Raw genomic sequence first — 22,761 nt, 5'->3', positions numbered from 1 at the left:
TCTTCCACATGCAAAGCAAGCACTCCCACTGAACCATCTCAGTGGTCCTTGTTCTGCTTTATAAAGGAGATAACAGGCTCTTTCACAATTCTGCTTTCACCAAAAAACAAACAAAAAATAAACCACCTCACCAACTCAGAAACTCACTAGGAGGAGTGTCTTTGCAGGGCGCCCATCAGTCCTAACACAGCCTGAGCTCTCTAGAGAAAGGCATGAGAGCTTTGTGTACTGCAGAGCCACAGCTTCATTCATCCTCCTGCCTGTCCTCAACAGGCAATAACGAAGCATTTCCCACAATGTCTCTACCAAAGGAATTCGGGAGACAGCAATGAGAGACTTTCAGAGATGATTTTCCCTCTCTTTTTTCCAAATCAGCGAAGTCAACTTATCACGCTTTCTGAAAGCACACAGAGGCAACTGACTCACCAACCCACTCAGCATGAGAGACACCCACCCTTTCTCCAAACCCCGGGCTGTATGTATAATAAAGCAGGTAGAGAGCAGGTAGGATCAGACTGACAGAGGAATCCAGGGCCCCAGAACCCAGTTGGCAGAAGGATTTGTGGACCTGCATCAAGATGACCATTAGCAGGATCAACTCTATCACCCTGCAACTCACCCAGCAGGAACAAGCAGGTGACCCCGGCAGGAGGAGGGAAGGAGGGCATTAGAGATGGAGATGTACAGAGAGTCTGTCAAATTCTCAGGCCAGATACCAGGAAGTTCCATCTGGCCACACCTGGCTCCTTTCCCCTTGCCACTGGAGGAAGATTACTGTACTCACACACCCTACTCAGTCAGGGTATGAGGGAATCTTAAGTCCTAACAGCCCAAAGAAATAAGCCCAGCGAGAGAGGGACCCAATGCACGAAACGCAACTAATATACCTGGGACACTCACTTAAAGGGACACTTCCAGAAACGCTGCTTCACAGAATGAGTTTTCACAGTAGTCTTACGTGAAAATAAAATCAGTCCCACGTCAGATTGTGCACCGGCAAACAAACAAACAAACAAACAAAAAACAGAAAAACATCTTCAAAGTTGGGAGGAAGATGACTTTGAACATGCATCTCAACATATTTACCGCCTATGTATTTCAGGCCAATTATCACTCAAATAGGAGGCCATTTTTAGACAGCTAAGGGATTGGGAAGATTTTCACAAATCCTTTCTAAAGGACAACAAACAAAAATAATCCACATGAATGATAGGGAGATCAAGACAGGTGTAAGCCAAGAAATGTGTAAAAGTAATTCCAAGCAAATATTTACTGTAAATAGAAGCAAATAAAAAAAAAATCTACTTTTTACCAGGAGGTTCACTCCACGGCTTGGAGGCCAGCTGCACATGCTGGGGGAGAGGGCAGCTCAGATAGAGAAGGGAGCACCAAGTAAAAGGTGTTGGGAGGATCCTCCCAGGATGGAAGATGCTTGCTGAAAGTAGGCTACAGACTGAACATAATTGCCACTCAATGCCTCTTCTGCAAACCACAGCACCCAAAAGGAGAGAGAACAAAAGGGAATGCCCTGTCACAGGGGTGGGGTGGGATAGAGGGGGTGGGGAGGTGGGAAGGATGCTGGGAGCATTGGAGGTGGGGAATGGGCACTGGTGGAGGGATGTATACTCGATCATTGTATAACTGAAACCCAAGCACAAAAATTTTTAAGTCTACAACTGTACCTCATGGCGTTTCACTAATAAAATTTTTTTTTAAAAATCTACTTTTAAGTGGGAAGAAAAGGCATATGATGATCTTATCTGTTTAGTAGACAGAACATACTCATTCATTCTAATCTGCAGGGTAGAGTGTGAGGTGACAGAGAGACTACACACCCCTGCAAACAGCTGGAGGAGCAAAGAAAAGCTGAATAATGCCACAAAACTTGGGGAAAAAAGAAATAATAGAGAAAAACACAAAAATTCCTAGCACAAATATGCCAGTAATAAAAAATGGATTAAATGTACCTACTGAAAGACTGACAAGCTGATTATACACAATATACAGCTATTTATTGCTGTTTTAACCAAAATTAAACTTGGGCCAGGCATGTGGCTTCTTGGCAGAGCACGTGCTGCTCAAGCAAGAGGCTCTGAGTTCCACTCTAAAACTGCCTTAAAAAAGAGAAATGCCTAAAACAAAGTAAGAAAGTAGAATTCAAGGGGGGGAGGGGAGTTAAATAATTAACAATCTCAATTATGTATTAAAATCTTTATGAGCAAGAAAAAAAAAAGATAATTTAATTATTAATCCTTCCCCCCAAATTACTATATATTTAATTATGCCAAAAATCTAAAAATAGTCCCCTAAGCAGAAACCAACCATGCATATTTACTGACTGCAATGCAACAAAATTAGTTAAAATTCACATAACTAAAGGGAAAAATAAAACCATTTTGAGATTTAAACAAAACGGACTTTTAAACAAGAAAGAAAGTAGCAAAGATAAATTTTAGCTATGAACAAGGACTGCAGAACATGTTAGCATGTTACCAGAAACTATCATTAAGGCAACATACAGCCTTATTCAATATTAAGGGTGTTACAGATTTCCTATAAGAAATAGGGTCTCAAAGAAACAAAAATTTAAGATACTAGAAAAAGCAAAAGGGAGAAAAAAAGAAAAAGAAAACTCAAAGATCCCAGAAAGAATGGTTAGCTCAAGAAAAAAAAAAAGGAATGATATAAATGAAGAAATAGTAAAATCAAAATGATATAAAGAAGATGAAGTAAAATCAAAATCTGACTCTCTAAAAATAGCTTTTAAAATTTCTGAACCATGTCCTAATGAGGACTGGTCTACTTTAAACATTTACTTATAAAACCCAACCAAATTTGTTTTATATAGCAACATGTGATAATACAAATTTTTTTTTATTTTTGTACCCATTTAATGCTGCTGCTGAAAAACTGTGAAAAAATCACTGATTTGAGTACCAAAAAAAGAGTACTACATTTAATAGAAAATAGCTATCCAATTTTTTAAGCAATTACTCATTTCAATCATATAATTAAGCAAAATGAGTTGAAATAAATACAAATAAAGTTACCATAAGCTCTACCTGCTTTACTGACAGTAACCATTCACCTAACTGGAGAGCACCCTTTCAATTTTCTATTCCTTTTAAAAATTTGTGCGCCTCTTACCCACCGCAGTAGGGTTGGGTCCCCAGGTTAGCCCATCTCTCAGAAATAACGGTACTGATCTCATACCTCCTACACACTTTATTACATGTGCACATACTCCTAAACAACATACAATGTTGCTCTGTATGTTTTAAACTTCTACTGAATGTCATACGACTATATGTACCTAACATCACATCGTTTTCACAAACATTATCGTTGTGAATTGTATTAATTTTCACTAACTTATAGAATTCTCTGGAGAGGGTTGGGGGGAATTAAGCCCAAAGACTCAAGCTTTTTTTTTTTAAATTGCAGGTTCTAGGTTTCCAAGGAAAGAGGGGAGTGGGGGGTCCACTAAGCCTGCACAATGATCTGAGGATGAGTGCAGCCCAACTTACAGAATTCTAGCATATGAATACTGGTCAGTTTATTCCTTTGCTGGTGAATAATCAATAATGCTGTTAAAGGCACTGCCTGAAAAAATCTGTGTAGACAAGTGAGAAATTCTCTAAGGTGCATACAGAGGTAGAATTGCTAGGACTCATGACATAATCTTTAAATTTGAAACTGACAAATTGTCTTAGACCCAGTACAAAAGACCCTGATGTTCTGTAGTCGTAATCTATTCTTGGTCCTATTTGTCATTCACAGTTAAGAAAAGAAGAAAACAGGTGAGTGTGTGTGTGTGTGTGTGTGTGTGTGTGTGTGTGTGTGTTCATCATTGTTTGGTCTATTCCTGATTATTAATGAGGTTGAACATCTTTTTCACATTCAGACAATTAATGTTTTCTCTTTTGTAAATTGTTGACTTCATTTTCTGGTTGGAACTGCCCCACTAACTGAAACATCTCTGGTTCAAATAGTTCAACGAAGCCCTCATTATTTAGAGTGGCAAAATTAACCCTTTCTTCTTCTGAACACATACTCTAGCATGAAAAGCAGTGTGGTGGTGTAGAGTACCCAGCATATGATTGGTTCTCAAGGTGTAGCTTTAATCTTCTGTAATCTGCCTTGCAAATAACAAAATGCAGAAATAAGACTCCACCTATAAAGCCTGACAAAATGTTTGTTCAGTATCTGCATGAATTTTTCCACGATTAAACTAAAATATTAAGAAAGACCACACTGGGGCTGGAGTGATAGCACAGCGGGTAGGGCATTTGCCCTTGCGTGCAGCCAACCTGGGTTCGATTCCCAGCATCCCATATGGTCCCCCGAGCACTGCCAGGAGTGAGTCCTGAGTGCAGAGCCAAGAGTAACCCAAAAAACCAGAAAAAAAAAAAGAAAAGAAAAAAGACCACACCATCAGAGTATCAAAAATCCTTAAAAATTAGAAATACATCTTTACGTGACTTTCAAAACAAATACAATTCCGAGGAAACAAGAGGACATAAGCAGAAAAGCAGAGGACACTTCTACGGGTAGGTAACTCATCAGAGGACAAAAGTGAGAGGACAAAAACATGCTAGACTAAAGGGAGAGTGTGGCTGAGAAGGCTACGGATTCCATCATTCTGGAAACCCCAAACACCAGATCTTCTGTATGCCCACTTTCCAGGCTGTAAAATGAGATGGACAATACCCACCACACAGGTTGCCATGATAAGCAAGAAAGGCATGATGGGAATATGATCTAATTCTACCTTATGCATTATAAGAGCTTAAGCAGACTTCCAAGGTCACAAGGAATGACACCAATGCCAAATTATTCATGCTGCACTGGAACAGCCATAGTACCTTGCAGCACGGGTATCAAAGACTCTCTGGGGCATTCACAGGAAGGAGAAGACCAGGTCAACTACTAGAAGAATCAAAGGAGATAAAAAAGCACTCCCGTAACAAAAAATAATAAGAATTATGATAATGAGCAGGTGGGAGATTACCTTAGAAAACTGACTTTCCTATGTGCGTTAGATGGGTAATTTGCCATCTAAGAGGCAAAACAAACTAGCTGCCAGTGATAGAGATATATGAGGTTCATGAATGTTAATGAAGACACGAATGAAGAGAAATGCTCATTAAGGAATATTTCTAGGTAAACAACAAATTTGAGCAACTATACTCTACCTGGCAGAACTCAAGTCAGCACATAAATACTAGGAGAAGTATACATACCTACTGCAGGAGCATCATACTCGTCACCAAGCAGAATTTCCGGAGCAGAATATGCAAGAGATCCGCAGCTTGTTGTGAGCTTCTTCCCTGGTTGAAATTTGTTGCTGAAACCAAAGTCTGTCAACTTGACAAGACCTTGTTTTTCAAAGAAGACCACATTCTCTGGTTTTAGATCTCTGTGAACTACGTGGAGTTTATGGCAATAAGATATAGCATGAACTATCTGTGCAAAGTACTTCTTGGCCAACTCTTCATTAAGGCCCTCCTCGTGTTTCATTATATAATCAAACATATCTCCTCCATCCCCAAGTTCTAAAATAAGATACAGTTTGGTCTGGGTGTCAATAACTTCATAAAGACGTACAATGTTGGGATGCTGCACTAGTTTCATGCATCTCACTTCTTGGAAAAGATGACCAGTGGCTAGAGTGTCCAATTTTGTCTTGTCAATAACTTTCACTGCCACTTTTTCACCTGTAAAGACATGCCTGGCAAGTTTAACCACTGCAAAATGGCCTCGCCCCAAGGTTTTATCCAGATCATATAACCCAGCAATCTTTCCATCATATCCTCGCTTGAATCCTGCCATGCTGGTCCCACAGAAGAGAAAATATTTAGATTGCTTCAAACGGATCTTCTCATAAAAGAAATTCTGGTAACAAGAAGGAATTCATTTTCTACGTTGCCATGGACATCTAAAAAATAAGAGGACAAACAAAATTAACTGTGGTCAACTTTTCTTTTTATTGCCTCCTTTTAAAAACATATCTAAGGGGTCAGAGTAATAGAAAAGCAGGTAGGGCACTTCCCTGGCATGTCGCAAATCCTGGTTCAACCCCAGGCATCCCATATGGTTCCTGAACCTGCCAGGAGTGATCGATCCCTGAGGACAGAGCCAGGAGTAAGCCCTGTACACTGCTGGGTGTGCTCCCAAACCAAAAACAAACAAAATGGGCAATAACACAGTGGGTAGGACAATTGCCTTGCAAGAAGCCAACCAGGGTTCAATTCCCAATATCCCATGCCATTCCCCAAACACTGCCACCATGAGCAATTCCTGAGTGCAGAACCAGAAATAAGCCCTGGGCACCATCGGGTATTGGTCCCAAAACAAAAAATATCATAAAGAGAAAATTGAAGTAAAGTGAAACCTAACATCAGTCAGGTCCATTTATAATAACATATTTACATAGTTAGGGGTAATGCTGTAAAAGTTGAGAATTTAAGTATATTAAATTTTCCAGATTTAAAAAAAAAAGTCTGTTGAAATCATTATGGTGACATTAGATTAAGCAAGCTGCCAACTTTGGTGTTATGCTAAAAAATTTTTTTTCCAAAAGTAATTTCAATTACTGTCTTAAAAACAAGGCAAGAATTGACAAGATATAAAGAAATAAACATTTGAAACCCAACAACTTTTTTGCTGTTATTTCAAGACTATTTTCTGTAAGAACAACAACAACAATAAAGGTACAAAACTCCTTTCATGACACCTTCTGATACTATTTGCCTTCTTTATGTCCAAAGCACGCTGGGACACCTATGTCTCAAGGGGCCTTATTCTATAGTTTCTGTATACATCACCTCTATCCTGAGGCTGAAAGCTTTTAAGGACTCTATGGTTCCTTTTGTTAACACTCCCTGCCCCAACACTTCAAGCAATGTCTTACATATGCAGTCAAATTGTCATTGAATTTTGAAGTACAATACTTTTTCCAAAATGTTACAAGGCAATATTTTACTCTTTAAATCACTCGTTCTTAGAACAGTATTTGACACAGAGTAGGTGCTTAGTATCTGCTGGCTGACTGGCAGTCACACTTTGTACTTACCAGTTATGTATCTATAGTAAGGTTTCCCAAATCTCAAAGATCCCTCATCATGATCTGCTTATTTTCAAGAATAAATAAGCATGCAATATTAAATCATTTGGTTTTAAAGGCTACATTTCATTAAGTTTTTTAATTCTGTCTTTATAATAACCTTTATGCCATAATGAGAAATCGTTTCTTATAAATGATCCTAACTCAGAGAAATAAATATATAAATTATACAAATTAAGATATCACTTTATATCTCACAGATTGAGTTTTCTTCTGAGATTAATAGAACTAAATAAAAAAATTCAATTAGGAATTTAGCAATCTGATGACTAGTCCCTTCCTATTAGTGCTAATTATCCCTTCAGTGAAGCTATTTCTAATTCTCCTATTATATAGCTGCACATTTTCAGTTACTTTTTATTTAAGAACGATACTAAAATTATTTATTCCTTTCTGCATATCATTGAAATCATATCAGGAAAACTAAACTAAAAACTAAACTGTACATAAACTGTACCAAGTTCATGGGAAAGGATCCAACGAGATTTCATCACAAAGACAGGCTACCCTTTAGTGAAATCATTACTCACTCTCACTATAAAGACTTGCTTTCTTTTGGTACATTATAAACAAGGCTGGGGGGTAGGGGTGACATTCTTCTTATTGAACATTTTTTGTTAAATACTAGTTCACTGTCTCGTCTTACTATTAATGATACGTGGAGACAGTATAGCAAGTGATTAAATCACTTTCTGATCTGTGAGGGCCTTCCAGTGTCCGAATGTCATCCTGAAAAATCAATACTGAGTGCTAACATGCGACATACGAATAAAGGTGACTTGGAACTGGTTCCGAGACATACCGCGCAAGCTGCATATTGCATGATCCTTGTTATCACTGCTTGGCTTGTTGTTTCTTCCTCCTAAAAGAAAATACAGAAAAGGACTTCAGTTTAGTTTTGTTTAACTTCGCTTAAATATCAATTTATACCCTAAGACTAATTCCAGACATACTAAGACGGTTTGTCTTTATGAACCCCGTCTCCCACTTTTTCCCCTTTATGAATTATCAGCCATCCCATGAGTCTTTAGTAAACAAGAACCTCATAGTGAACAGAAACATAAAGATGGAGGTCTGAAAAATCATTTCCACTGGAAGGAGGAGAAAATATTAATGACGAGTAACAGTTAATTCAGCATTTCAAAATTCTTCCTGGCACCAAATGCATGTTTTAATGAGTCCTCACTGAGAGCCTGTGAGTCAGGTACGATGAGGCTTCACTGCCCCAAACACAGTGGTTCTGCAGTTCCAATCCTGCTTAGCCTGGCTTCAAAGCTGGTCACGCTTGCAGAAGCCCTTGCAGGCTCACAAACACTCCCTCCAACAGCAAGGACTGCCACCTCTCTAACTCACAGGCCTCTGCAGGCAGCAGAAATAATTGCAATGCCACCACCAGGGAATGAAGAGACACCTTCACATTCTATTTGACAGCTTTGCATTTGGCATTAAAAAAAAAGAGAGAGAGAGAGACCAACTCCGCAAACAAAGAGAATGGGGGTGGCTACTTATATCTAAAGTTCTTGGCATTGCTGAAAAGAAGGGATCCCCGAGATAGCCTGGTGAGTCTTCCCACAACTCTGCAAGAGCACACGATAATGAAGGAATTCCTACCAGGCCAAGACAACATGCCCCCTAGAATAAAGGGGAGTGTTCAGGTAAGCATTACACATTTTCCCCCAAGCCTGGAGGGAAAAAAAATACAAGGAGGTGCAGAGCAGTGCAAAGAAGTGCAAAGGTGAAAGGAGCAGAGGAAAAGGCGGATAACCTCTGGGAGTGAAAGCAATCCTCCTGCTCCGAACGAGGAGCTGAGGAGATGAAGATAGTTCTACAGGGTCACCAGATGGGAACAGACCCAGATCTGGACACGGGAACTGGAGGATGCTCACCAGGTCCTCCAGCTTTTAGTGGGGACAGCAGCTCCCCACACCATCTTTGCCTGCTTCTCTCTAAAGGTCCTGTGGCAAAGCAGGGTGTCAGTTGAGGGTTTTGCACTGGCCCAGCAGGCCAATGACTGGATTAGAACAGCTGCTTACCAATCACAAACCGGGGCAGGACCAAAGCAAAATCTGACTTCTCTGCATAGTCATAGTCCTCATTAGAAAATGTGGGCAGTAAGAGCTCCACCTCTGAGGACGAAATGAGTTAATGGAGGTAAAGCACTGAGAACGGGATAAGAGCATTGAAGGAAATACGAGCGACCATCTTCACCGTTAATGACGGTATCTCCCCCACCTCGGGAGAAATCCTTTCAGTCCTCTATCCTTGCATACTGCAAGAAAATGAATTTATGGAACTGTTACAGCTTCCTACAATGTATTAAAGTGAAAATGTGATAAAGATTACAAGGAGGGGGAGAAACACCACTATCTCTGGTTCAGCATCAATGTCTGATCCTTTTTCAATTAAACACTCCACAATATCTAAAGGTGGGAGGGATGCAGAAAGGAGCAGCACAGTGCCTGGGGTCAAACCAAAAGCCCCACATATGGGAGCACGTGTTCTTCTCCTGAGGCCATATTCCCTGTCCCAAATGTTTTGCTTTTAAAATATTAGAATGACAATCAAGTCTACTCTTTCAAAATGGATGACTACATGTTCCTTTACATTTATTCCCCTCAAAGTAAGATAAGCTCATAGGAAAATGAGAAAATACAACTTAGGAAGTAGAAAGAACAAAAAGATATTCATGGTCTTATCACTAAAAATCAGCACTATTAATACTTTGTTGATTTTTCTCCAAATATTTACATACTTTTTATATTTTTACAAAGGCCTAAACATCTATAAATAGCTTTTATCTCATATTCTCCTTTTTCTCCTGAGACAGCACATTTGTTTTGTGTACTTCTGTTCCAATTATAAATTTATAAAAGAAATACCTATACAAAGGGGGTAGGAGGAGATACAATTTTATTCAGAGTGGCAAAACCAGTGAGGATATTTTTTAAAAATCATCCATTATTTCCCCCTTCTGTGATAACTTCTGTTAACCTTTTGGTACATGACTTCCAAATTATTTTCTACATTAACATGTGCCCAGATGAAAATTTCTTTGTTTTTATTTGTTTGGGGGCTACACCCAACAATGCTTGAGGGACCTGAGTCCACCCCTGTGAGGCATCTCTCCAGCCTAGTAACAATTTTTTTATAAAATGAGATAAGACAAATCATATCCGGGGCAGGGAAATATAATCATTTTTCAAGTATTTCTCTCCAAAAACCAGTTATTACTTTAGAAAAGTTGCGCTTTAGAAAATCTGGAAAATGCAGAAAAGCAAACTGGGAAAAAAGAAAATCACCTGTAATCTCATAAGCACTTTTCCTTTCTACCTTACATGATGAACATTTCCCATGGAACATTTTTTTTTTTTTGCTTTTTGGGTCACACCCAGCTATGTTCAGGGGTTACTCCTGGCTCATGCACTCAGGAATTACTCCTGGCAGTGCTTGGGGGACCATATGGGATGCCAGGGATTGAACCCAGGTCGGCCCCGTGCAAGGCAAATGCTGTACTATCCCTGTACTAAACGCTATACTAACCTAATCCACTGTACTATCACTCCAGCCCTCCATTGAACATCTTTCAAAACAGATAAACAAAAAACCCCAAGAAATGAGGTCTTTCTAAAATAGTTTTACTTAGCAAATGCTCACATGTGTAACTAGGCTAGACTTAAATGAAACAGGCCAACTAATCAAGCGTGTTTATAATATGGAAGTTCATTATTTGAGAAACAAGTAATAGTATATGTGTTGCAAGAACGTTCTGATGTTTTCTTCGCCCTGTTAGCGACTGCAGAAGCGACTCGTGTGCGCGGGCGTGGCTGGAGAAGAGGAAGGAAGTGTGGGAGGCCCTACACGCATTTTGCAAGCTGCTGAAAAGCAGTTGTAGAACCAGTCTCAGTTACATCCACTGTCGATCTGGAATTCTCTCGGTTAGTCTCAGCAAATTTCAGTTTTGGCTTTTGACTGGCATCACCACTGCAGTGTGGTCTGCACAGCAAACAGAGACCTCCTCTTCATATCTCCCCAGGAGCTGGTAGGACAAAACAGTCTCCTGGAACAAAAGTGGCCCTGCTGGGAACAGCAAACTAATCCATTGCATGAGAAAGTGAAGATGATGAAAAAAAAAAAAAAGGTGATGTACAAGAATTGGGGGACTTTCTTAGCCTCCACAATGGAGAGGGTAGGATGGGGTTACTGTTACTCGCACCAAAAAAAAAAATGGATTACTGATACTCAAATATATAAAAAAATTCTTCCAAACAAATTAAATTTCTTTTTAATCTGTGTCAATGCTCTCACTCTAATACCCACCAAATAAAAGAGGAGCTTTTGCAAAGCCAAACTAAAACTGCACTTAAGCTTCTTACACATGGAAATGATCTGCTATCACTTACAAATACCAAAAACTGAAAACGGTAATTCTTGCATTCTTATACTGTATGTTTATAGGAAAGTCAACTCACGTGGAGGAAATAGCATTCTGTGATTATTACCATAGTACCGATCAGACTGCTAAAACTCCAAATGTCTATCAAGAGTTCCTGCAGAGTAGAAGACTGGGCAAGAAACCCTCGAGGAGCACCATCAGCAAACAAACTGAATACAACCCCACCTTGCCTTTCTCTTTGTCCAAAGTGAACCCATCTAGAATAGCACTCCAACTGAGAATTGGTGTGACAGTCACTGTCCTCCCATTGTTCATCGATTTGCTCAAGTGGGCCCAGTAACATTGTAAGACTTGTTACTGTGTTTGGCACATCGAATATATCACGGGTAGCTTGCCAGGCTTTGCCATGCAGGCGAGATACTCTTGGTAGCTTGCTGGGCTCTCCGAGAGGGGCAGAAGAATTGAACTCAAGTTGGCTACGTCAGCTGCATGCAAGGCAAATGCCCTACCCGCTGTGCTATCGCTCCAACTGGGAATTACCAACAAAAAATTATAAAGACAAAGGAACCACACACAAATCAACAGGTTGAGATGAACTCTACAGTTCTCTGCTGCTTGGGGTGAGTATCCAGCACTACATGGCAATGTGTCTGCAGTCATGGATAGCATCAAAACAGGAACCACAAATACAAATTAAAAGGTCAACCGATCAAAGTCGTCGCAAGCAAAACTGTATCTCCTAAAAGTCTGAGAAGTATTTTCCAAGATACAAAGGTAAGTGCCTACGCGAGCGTGCTGCGGAGTCGTAGGGAGTAGGCAGCTGTTCCAAGGCCCTCGGGTAGGGCTGACCAGGGAGGGCAGCAGCTGGAAATGCCGCTGAGTCCCTCGGGCACTGACGGAGCTGCCGCTGCACATCAGTCCCCTAACATGCTGGTTTCTGTCATCCTTATTTCCTCCAAGTAAAACAAGAGCAAGTCCAGGATACATCAAGAATTTCAATGTACGCTAGAGTCAAGCAATGTACATACAAATATGTAAAGCAGCACTCCATTATTTCTTAAGAAAGAGGGGCTAAACTCAAGCCACTAAGCCTGGGCAAAGCAGCTCAGTTAACTTCTAAGTCCCAAACAGAACCTGCCTCTTATTAAAATGTTGGAATCTGCTAAGTGTGTCACCTTACCTAATGGTGAGACTAAAGACTGGTGTAGTGGCAGCCCTGGTCTAAGGAGCTCACACTGACTTCAGCGAAATCAGTGCGTAGAAATTACTCCAGGATAAAGCCAACCCACAATGCTACTTTTGCTGCCAAGAAAAGGGTGTAAATGAAAAATACGTCGAGTTAAAAGCCTCCGAATCTAAACCTCTCTTCCAATACTTCTATTAACACTGTCAAAATTCATTTAACCCACACCATACTTCCCCCCTGCAGATACTGTAAAGATGATCATTAAGAAATGATTCACAAAGAACACTAGAACAGAAAATATAAACAACTCAAAAATGCTGACATTCAACACTTTACTGACTTTGACTTACAAGAATTATTTTAGGATTTTCTTACTCTGTCGGGACAGCAGATTACCTTCCTAAGAAGCAATCTGGCAGTACATATATATCAAGAGTCTCAAAAGAATTGCATCCATTTTAAAAAAATTAATCTCCTTTTATTCATCATTTAAATCATTCTTGTCTGATTTAAACAGCCACACTGCATGCCAGCAGAAGTGGCCAAGGAATTACATCCTTACTGCTAGACTGACGTCTTCAAGCTGCGGACAAATACTTCTATTCAATGATATTTGATAATACTTATATGTGTGAAAAATCATTAATAATCTAAAGAACTAAGCAAGAAAATAAAAAGGTAAAAGGTAAAGGCCCTCCCGTTGTTCATCGATTTGCTCGAGCGGGCCCAGTAACGTCTCCATTGGAGACTTTGTTGTTACTGTGTTTGGCATATCAAATACGTCCCGAGATACTCTCGGTAGCTTGCCGGGCTCTCCGAGAGGGGCGGAGGAATCGAAAATGGTTAAAAAAAATCACTCCATACCTAACATTAGCACTATGCTTCTAGACTCTGAGGCAAAGAGAACATTCTCACAGTACACTGTACAGTAAAAAATCCTTATGCCAAGAAGTCAGAAAGATAGTATAGTGGGTATCAGATGATTGCCTTCCACACAGCTGAGGCAAGTTTGATCCCTGAATGCAGCATCAAGAGAAAGCCCTGAGCACTGCTAGGGGTGCGGCACCCCCCCTCCAACCCCCGCTATAAACCTTTATGCCAAGTTTCAGGGCATCTGATTCCATTTCTTAAATAAAGCATGTAATTTGTCGGCATCTTTTTTTTTTAATGATCAAGATGTTAAATTGGTAAGATTATAGAAATCTTCCCCGAAGTTTTTCTGTTCTTTTCACATTTCTGGCAACATTGTGGATGTGTTGTTTCTATCATCTAGAAAAGCAGAGATTATTAAAATTCTGACTCCACACAATCAGTTTACTTTTCCATCCAGAGCTATGAAATAATCCAATTTCATGAAAATATACTGTCTAAAGGTTAGTTATGTAATCTTAACAAGACAGAGTCAAGGAAACATCTGCTTCCCTTGAGGGACGAGGGAGGCCATTCCTTAAGGCTGACAAGGAACAGAAACACAGAGTCTATTTCCATTAGCCAAGTATGTGGGCCCCAATTGTGTCGGCCACAATGCAGTGCCTGTCCCTTAGAACAGCACTTCAACTGGGGGCCACGAGGTCCCCAAGGTAGTTCATGGGGACCACGGGTGACAACCACTGTAAATGAGAAGGAGCAGTCACAGCAGGGGACTAGGGGCTCAGCAGGCAGGAAGGAAGGCAGTGGAAGGGACAGTGACGTCCCTAGAAAGGAGACAAGGTCAGAAGGGGCGAGGGCCATGGTGGCAAAAAGACAGAAAAACTGCCTTAGTGTCTTACATAAAGCTTGTCTACATATCAAAAATAGAGTTAGCCTAGGCAGCCACGTGAATGGAAGAGCAGAGGACACTAGCATGAAAGCGAACACCAAGGCAAAAGAAGTTACAATTTGGTGCAAGGGGATCAATTCACGAGGGAGAGTGTGGACTGAACCTGAAAAATACCCTACGGCTGGCCATCGACTGCAAAACTCTTACCTTCCTGTGGCAAAAGTACAGCACTGACATGACAAAAACGTTCCCCACACACCTATCCTTCAATTATACTTGAGTCAAGGGTCATCGAAAAGCTAAACTGGAGGCTAGCAGGACAGTACAGGGGTTTGGGCACTTGCTGTGCAGATGGCTACCCTGGCACCACAAGGACCCCCAAGCAATGCGAATGTAGCCCAGGAAGCACACCGACCACCCCTTTACACAGTCCCCCCGGGACAGAACCGCTGGTACTGCCAGACCCAAGCAACCACCCTTCCTCAGGCCCTGGCAATGACTGGCCTGCCTGGCTGCCAGAGACACCTCATTGGGAGTGACCCTGGGCCCCCCAAAGCACAGCAGCGAGCTCACATACCCCCTCGCCCCCGCATTCCCTGCCAAAAACAAAGAGGGAGAACAGGTTAAAATGCACAGAAGCAGCTTAGCACAGAGCTGACAGGAGGCCTCAGCTAAAAAGTAAACCTCTTTAGGTATTAATATGAAAGTACATCGAAATAAGATCATTACAGAATTTAAATCCATTTTAAAGTTCAGAGTCTATTCTGTGTGCATGTGTGTGTAGAAAGTGGGTTTTTCTTTTTACTGTTTTTGAGGGCACAATGATTTACAACAGTGCTAATAAGAATGCTTCGGGAATACAATGTCAATAGTTCACTGTCTACTATAAAGTTGCACAAACATCCAATTCCTGTTTCGACTGATTAGAGGCCTCTCACTACCACACAAAAAAAAAAAATCTTCCACAAAATAGGTTTATGGAAAAATCGAGTAAAAAAAGCAGAGTTTGAACTGTCTTTCATTGTCTAACTCCAAAATTTTAAAGTGTCTTCTAATGTCAGAACTGCTCACGTTAGAATTCGTTTTAATGCAGATCTCAAAAAAAAAAAAAAACCAAAAAAAAAGTGAGCTACTGCTAAGAATCTATGGAGGGATATTTGTTATATCACCATACAACACAATGGAAATACCAGACCTGCTGTGCCTTAGGACAGAAAGCAGGGTAAAAGGTCTTCCTGGGCTCAACCCTGAACCCTAAGAGCCATTGCCTGGGTTCAACCTCAGGTCCCACTCCCTCCAGCTCTAGAATCTGTTTCTACTTTTCTTATACCTGAGCCTCTCCCATTCCTGGGGAAATGGTAGCAGTATAATAAACCTATTTTGACATTTCCGGTGTTCTTCCAATTCTGATATGCAATGCAAATTACCTGCTCCAGCAGTCAATTAAATGAAGGAAATCCTTGGCACCATCCAAAAAAATCACCTAATAAACATGACTAACAATTCAGTCCATTTAAAATTCACTGGAATATTTGTTTAGAAACTGCTTTTTAAGTGATGGAAGAAAGTGTCAGGAAAATAACCATTCAAAGAGAGAGTGAGGTCATTACCAGCTGTCTAAAAATAGAATGGCACCTTGAAAGTAAACCTCACCTTCAAGTCTACATATAATTTTGTGATGGCAAAATTTCTTCCCACTGACATAAAACTGCCAACATCAAATAATCAGGTGAAATTGAGGCAGATTCTATTTTCTGGTCTAAAAAGTCTATCCTCCTGTAAATAGCATTTTCCCCAACAAATGGCAATTCTGTTGTGTTTCATGTGGTCAAATACAAGGCTTCACACACACAAGACACACAGTCTGCAGCTGCCCATGACACTGGTCCCCCACTGCCAATTTAATTCTGGACTTTACAAAAGATATTCCCTCCATTTGTTCCTGAAACATATTTCCTTCATTAGAGGATTAGCAGCTAATCTTAAATGTACAAGTTCTGCAGGTAAAATCCAGCCTTGAAACTTAAAACTAAGTATTTTCATTCCAAATTTCTCCAGTTAGATTCATAATATTTTATGCCAATAGAAAATTGTTTAACCTGAAGAAAATGAAGAAATAAAATAGAAAGCTAAACTTTAAAATCCAATGACTTGACTTTGTCCACTGCTAAATAAAAAGGCTATGCAGTATATCTATGACCACTTTAAACAGTCATACATACAGTATACCCTAAGTTCACAATCTGTCTGTGACCTATTTAAGTAACAATATAAGAGTAAAACTTGTATTAATATAATCTAATATGGAAAAATCAACATGGCCAAATACTAAACCAAGTTCAATATATTATTCAAACACCACACTCCAGTTACTCAGTATACAGATAATACAATGACCGAAATAGCTGTGATTACGTGTGTTAACTTCTCTTATTGTCTTCCCTATAGAAATACACTTTAAAAATAATTAAAATCCACTTATTCAGCAAATATGAGGAGCAGCATTGTAGCACAGTGGAAAGAGGATCTGAAACTCAAAGAGTTACTCAGCTCCCACAAACAAGTACACCTATGAAACTAAGTTAATTGCCCCCTTTTTTCAGTTATTATGAAAGCTGGGTAGGATGACATATAGTAGCTAGGCATGAGTGGGGTTCAAATCACCCATTAGAGCACGTGCCTTGCATGCTGGAGGCCCAGGTTCAAGCCCTGGAACCACATGGTCCTCCAAGCACAGAGTTGTCAGCAAGTCTTCATCAAAACTAAAACCACATCACCCAACAACTTCCCCTCCCAACTTTTCAGAACTGGCTTCCTTTCCAAAGGGAGGAGAGTCTAGTATTTAGAAGGGCTACATCTGCAACTCCCCATTTTATCAGTACCTTTACCCATAAGTGAGTCGACCAACAAATTGGCCTGAGACAGCTCTAACTGGATGTCGCAGAAAGTTCCTACCTGCCTCAAGTTGTTTGCAATTTCTTAGAGACAGACGTAACAGAATAAGTATTCTTTCCCCTCAATCTACAGTGTGAATTTACAAGGAGGTGTCTCAGAGAAAGTCACTTGTTTTGACCAAAGCTCTGAAACTGGTGAAGGTAGGAAGGAAACTTTTCAGAAACGAGCGGGAGAACTTAGTAAAATCAGGATGACAATAATAGACATAGGGCACACAAAATAAGGTTGGACAGTTAGGGAGTGGATGGATACCCAGTCAGCCTTGAGTTTCAAGCAAATCGCCTTATGCTTCTCAGATGTGGCCTTACTCAAGCTTTAAGGCCCAGCTTGATGGCCGCCTTCCTGACCATTCCCTTCCCTTCCTCTCAGCCCTGGAGACCAGTTCCTGGCGCTCTCCCACAGTGCCAGGCCCTCTTCCATTATGCTCCAGGCAACAACGGTGGGTATCTAATTCAGAGTGTCCCCCATGAGACTAAATGAAAAATTCAGTCTGTGTGAGGGGCCATGTGTAAGTTTTACTCAGCTACGATCCTCGGAGCTGCCAAGTATGTCAACTACCCACAATACAGACACATTTTATTAGATGAACAAATGAAGATTGGCACTAAGAAGCCAAAAAAGGATTCTAGAAAAGGGAGCTGCAATTAGAGATGACAGTTCAACCACTCTGGTAGCCAAGTGAAGACCAGTTTGGAAGGACAAGACTAGACCTAGGGGACAAGGAGACCACTGAATAAGTTCTTCAGAACCCACAGATGCAAGCCGCCAGGAACTGGGCAATAGGGAGAAGACTATCACGGAGACACAATTAGAAAACAAAAATCTGGTAATTCAGTGGTCAGGGACACAAAGAGGGGAATCTAAGAATGATCAGGGCACAAGTAGCATGCAATGCCATTCAATTGTACCACGAGTCCAGGACAGGGCAAACACTTCCTGAGTAACCACTGCCTGCTAGTATGGAACAGACACATTTCTAGCTCTGAAATTCTATGACGGGAAGAATTTAAATCCAACCGCAGCTGAAGTTAATAGTCACTGGTCACAGTTTCTATTAATATGTTGATAAAACTAAAATTTTAGACTTTCTTTTATTCATTTTTTTAAAGTTTCCTCACCAACATGCTTCTGAGTTGGTGGCCACAGACAACACTGGTTGAGGGGTATAGAAATCAAAGTACTCTCTGGTATAAAGAGTTGAGAGTCTTTTGAGTTTGAGGAATATATCTGCATGCCAATGACCTCGAAACTGAAGCCCAGAAAGTGATTTGACCAGTCCCGTGCTCCCACTTCTGGAGCACAGATTTCATAAGCTGCATCAATCATCTGGCCAATACGCAGTGAGTTGTTGTTTAACAGACAGCCCTAACACTGCTCTGCCTGGACACTCTTCAGGGCTCCACAGGACACAAAGAGAGATCTGACTGAAGAAACTGCTGGGTGCTAGGTAACTTCTTGGCCATATGGCAGCAACTAGTGTGCATGGGGTATGGGGGATAGTGTTAAAACAAGGGAGGAGGGGAAAGGACCTGGTTTGTCATGGAAAAAATCCACCTGAGGAAAGGTCAAAGCTGCAGGTGCCAAAGCAGACTCTCCCGAGACTCTGGAAGTGACAGCAGAGAAATAAACATTCAGGGACAGCGGAGCAGGAATCCTCTTTAGACAGGTTCCTCCCCGAACACTCTACGGCTACATCCCAAGGCAGTGAAGGAAAAAGACAGAAGCTCCACGGTATGTATAATCCATCTCCAGAACATCTGAGAAGACTCAGTTCCAGGAGGGCATGAAGGAGCCCATAAGTGCAAGATGGTACGCAGACTCTTCCCAAACTGAAACAAAACACTTGCAGCTCCCGCCTGGGAGGCACTTCCCACTTCTCCTCCTCCATTTCCGTTTTTTATTTTTATTTTTTGTTTTATTTTTGGGGGCCACACCCGGCAGTACTATGGGCCTATTCCTGGCTCTGCACTCAGGAATCGCTCCTGGAAGTGCCGGGGGTGGGCTGTCTGCAAGGCAGACAACGCCCTGACCTGCGTGCTATCGCTCTGCACCACGTTACCAAACACCAGTTTTTTAAAAAAATGAACAGCTACCTCAATGCCTGTAGCTAACATCCTTCACCACCTAGCTTTGCCTTCTCACCCGGTACTCTCCGGACTCTCTCCCCATTTCTCTGCCTGGGAACCCAGCTGTCTCAGCAAGTCCAGGTTCAACAGTTACTTCCTCTGGGACACAGTCCCAAATCATACTGCTCCTGGCTTTATCCCCAAGCTTCTGTGGGGTTCTGCCTATACCTTCTCCACAGTTATTCCTAGGACCCAGGGTCACTGCGTCCTACTGTTTATCTCAGGGTTCCCCAATCATCTGGCAAATTCCTAAAGTGGTAACTAGTTTTCACTCACTTTTCTATGACTACTCTAACCGAGGGCCCTCACGGGACACACACAAAGGCTTCGTAACGAAATGATAAAACTACTTCCAAACTGCTAAAACGTGCTCCACATTTTGCCTGCTAAATCGCTTCAAGAATTTACCTGCATATACACGCATACATGGGAAGCACCTTGACTCACAGTTTGACTCACAGTTCCCTTATAAAAGCATCTTGACTAAAAACTTTGTTTTGGTTGTCAAGCAAACAGCTGGCATGTAGTGAAGCGTCGAAAGTTCCTCATCGATGTTTTTAACTCTAAATACGTGATCCCTTTCCTTCCTCTGTAGTACACCGACCTTGGAGGCTCAGACAAGTGGTTTTGGAGAAGAAACCAAGTCTTTTTTATACCGATGTTTAGAAACATGGTTACTCAATATTTCCAAAAACAAAGAGCCCCCACCATTTACTTTCACTTTCTATATATAATACCCACAGTAAAAAGTTCAAATGCATAGTATTACCTGAGACCCGAGAAAATGACCCAAAAGTTCTATTGTAATAAGAATGTTCAAAAACCTTCATTTGAAGATTATGGGATTAAATTTTAACCATAAAGTCTCAAATATATTTCCATTCTAGGAAAAATAAAACCCGTAAAAATTAGTTTAACTGCTGAGTTCTCGTATGTTTTAAACTAATGGATCTCACTTCAACTTACTCAACACAAAAAACATTAGTAAGTAGAGAGCAATTCCTATGCAGAAAAATAAAACAATAAAAAAAAATCAATTGTGCAAACTGAAAAAGAAAGGCACCACCCAAAAAGCCCTGTCTGGAAAGTCTTGACAGTGGTGTATAGAGAAAAGTTAGCATGGTCGGTCCCAACACTGCTTCCATATACGACCTTGGGAATGTGTTATTCTCTCATTTCAAGTTCTGTAAAATGGGTGTATCATCTTTCCCTATTAGGGTCCATTAGATAATTGGATAAAGAATCCTTTTTTTAAAAAAAATATCCAGCTTTGTCTAATTGGTATGCCTTAATCACTGCTTTTGTACAGTACATTCCCCTTCATGAATCCAATTCCAAGAGAAATATTTAAGCAGACGCCAAAGACAGATTTCCTTAAGGGAGTACGTTTATGAATCTGGAAAGCAATGTACCAAGCTTATAAATTAACAAGTTGATTACATAAGGCTTGACAACTCCAAGCTTTAAAGTACGCTGGATATACCCTTGGATAAATTAGAGGGGTCTGGGACCTAGCACCCAGACTCCCTTACAAGGAACCCAGACTGGGGTAGCTGACATTTGAGACGAATTTGGTGGAAATTGAACAGGATGCCCAGCATTTGCAGTGCCATCCCTGGCAAGCCATGTTTCACCTTAACACCAGATCAGATGTGAAGTGCATTAAGTCTGCTTTGAGAACTCAATTGAACTGAAGAGGGGCTAAGGGTAGGGTGGAGAGTAACATGACAGTGGGAAAGGTCCTATATATATTCTCACTGGGCTACTGGTTTCATCACCCTACTGTTCAGTTCTCCCCAACAACAGGACTTTAACCGAACTCCCTGGAAAGCTGCTGGGCTGCATGATACCCAAGTGCTACAGGCAGCAGAGCTTCACCGGGTGCCAGTAGCATCCCCCCCCCCCGCCCCCCACGGAATAAAAGGCCATTCCTACTTTCCTACAGCCCAAGCTTAAGTAAGAGAGAAAGACACCACACACACACACACACACACACACACACACACACACACACGGCGGTTTTGTGCAAAATGGTCCAGAAAGAAATCAACAGGCGATGACGATGGATCAGAAGGGAGGTCTTCCAATCTGGGGGGTGATGGGTTAGGGGGTGGGGGGAGTGGAGGGGGGTGGGATCTAGCCCTCCCTCGGGAACCGCACTGCTCCCCGTTGCCCTTTCTCTATCGACAACAATATCCCCATTCTATTGTACGGCTGCAGTTTTAACCGAGGAACACCCCCCACCACCACCCTCCCCTCACTGCGGCCACATTTCTAGAACCGTTTGCAAAAGAAAAACACGTTCAGAGACGAACAAACACACATACACAGACACAGACACAGACACAGACACACACACACACACACACACACACACATGCGCGCGCGCGCGCGAGCGAGAAGCTGGGCGCGGGCACCCCGGCTGGGGCGCGGGGCCCCGCGGGCGCCGCACTCGGCCCGCTCCGGGGCGGGGCGCGGGGATGCGGGCGCCTCCCGAGGTGCCGCAATCCCGCCGCGGCCGCAAGGGCAGGGCCTCCCGGGCGTCCGCCACCGGCCGCCGCAGTGACGGCTCCCGCCCCGGCCCCGCCGCTCAGGCCGCGCCGCCGCCCCGCCAGCTCGGAGCCGCTGCAGCCCGGGGGCCCCCCGCGTCCTCTCGGGCCCGCGCAGGCTGCAGCGGGCTCGGGCAGCGCCGGGCGCGCAACTTACTTTCCGCCTGCGGCGGGCGCCCCGGCCCGGGCTGCCCAGCCCCGTCCACGGCACACGCTCCCGGCCAGGGCTGGAGGCCGGCCCCTGTCCGTCCGCCCGCCCCCGGCCGCCGCGCCCCGCCGCGCTCGGCGCTCGCCCCTACCTGCGCCTGCAGGCGGCCGTCCGTCCGCAGCGGCCGCGGCGCCGACGACTCCCTCCCGGCTGCCGAGTCCCCGCACCCAGCGCTAATCATAATACGGAGCGGACAGCCGGCCGCGGGGAGGGGGGTGGGGCCCGGGCTGCGCCTGCGCGGTGCGCGCGTCACGGTGACGTCAGCAGGGGGCGGGGTCGGGAGGGCGGGGCCTCCTGGGGGGCGGGGCGCACCTACTGGACCCGGCGCGCGCGGGCTGCTGCTGCTGCTGCTGCTGCTGCTGCTGCTGCAGGGCATCCTGCAAGTCTGGACTGCGGCTGCTGCTAGGAGCGGGCGATGCTCGAAGGAGGGGAGGCTCCGGTGATGGGGCAAGCACCGGG

The 22,761-nt window shown here is 42.7% G+C and overlaps 1 protein-coding gene across 1 annotated transcript in view; it reads right to left on the bottom strand.

Moving 5' to 3' along the window:
- SNRK (SNF related kinase) overlaps positions 1 to 22,509 on the bottom strand; it is a 50,091-nt gene extending 27,582 nt beyond the window's left edge. The window contains exons 1-3 of the mRNA XM_056129124.1: positions 22,394 to 22,509; positions 7,929 to 7,988; positions 5,244 to 5,938 (exon numbers count right to left, since the gene is read on the bottom strand). Coding sequence (XP_055985099.1) covers positions 5,244 to 5,832 — 589 coding nt within the window. The 5' untranslated portion in view covers positions 5,833 to 5,938; positions 7,929 to 7,988; positions 22,394 to 22,509. The remainder of the gene's footprint in view (positions 1 to 5,243; positions 5,939 to 7,928; positions 7,989 to 22,393) is intronic.
- Positions 22,510 to 22,761: the final 252 nt, after the last annotated feature.

Source organism: Sorex fumeus, unplaced genomic scaffold (assembly GCF_029834395.1).
Source record: "Sorex fumeus unplaced genomic scaffold, SorFum_2.1 ptg000072l, whole genome shotgun sequence".
NCBI classification, from domain to species: domain Eukaryota; kingdom Metazoa; phylum Chordata; class Mammalia; order Eulipotyphla; family Soricidae; genus Sorex; species Sorex fumeus.
The sequence above is the reverse complement of the archived record's forward strand: the minus strand, read 5'-3'. Positions and strand labels throughout refer to the sequence as shown.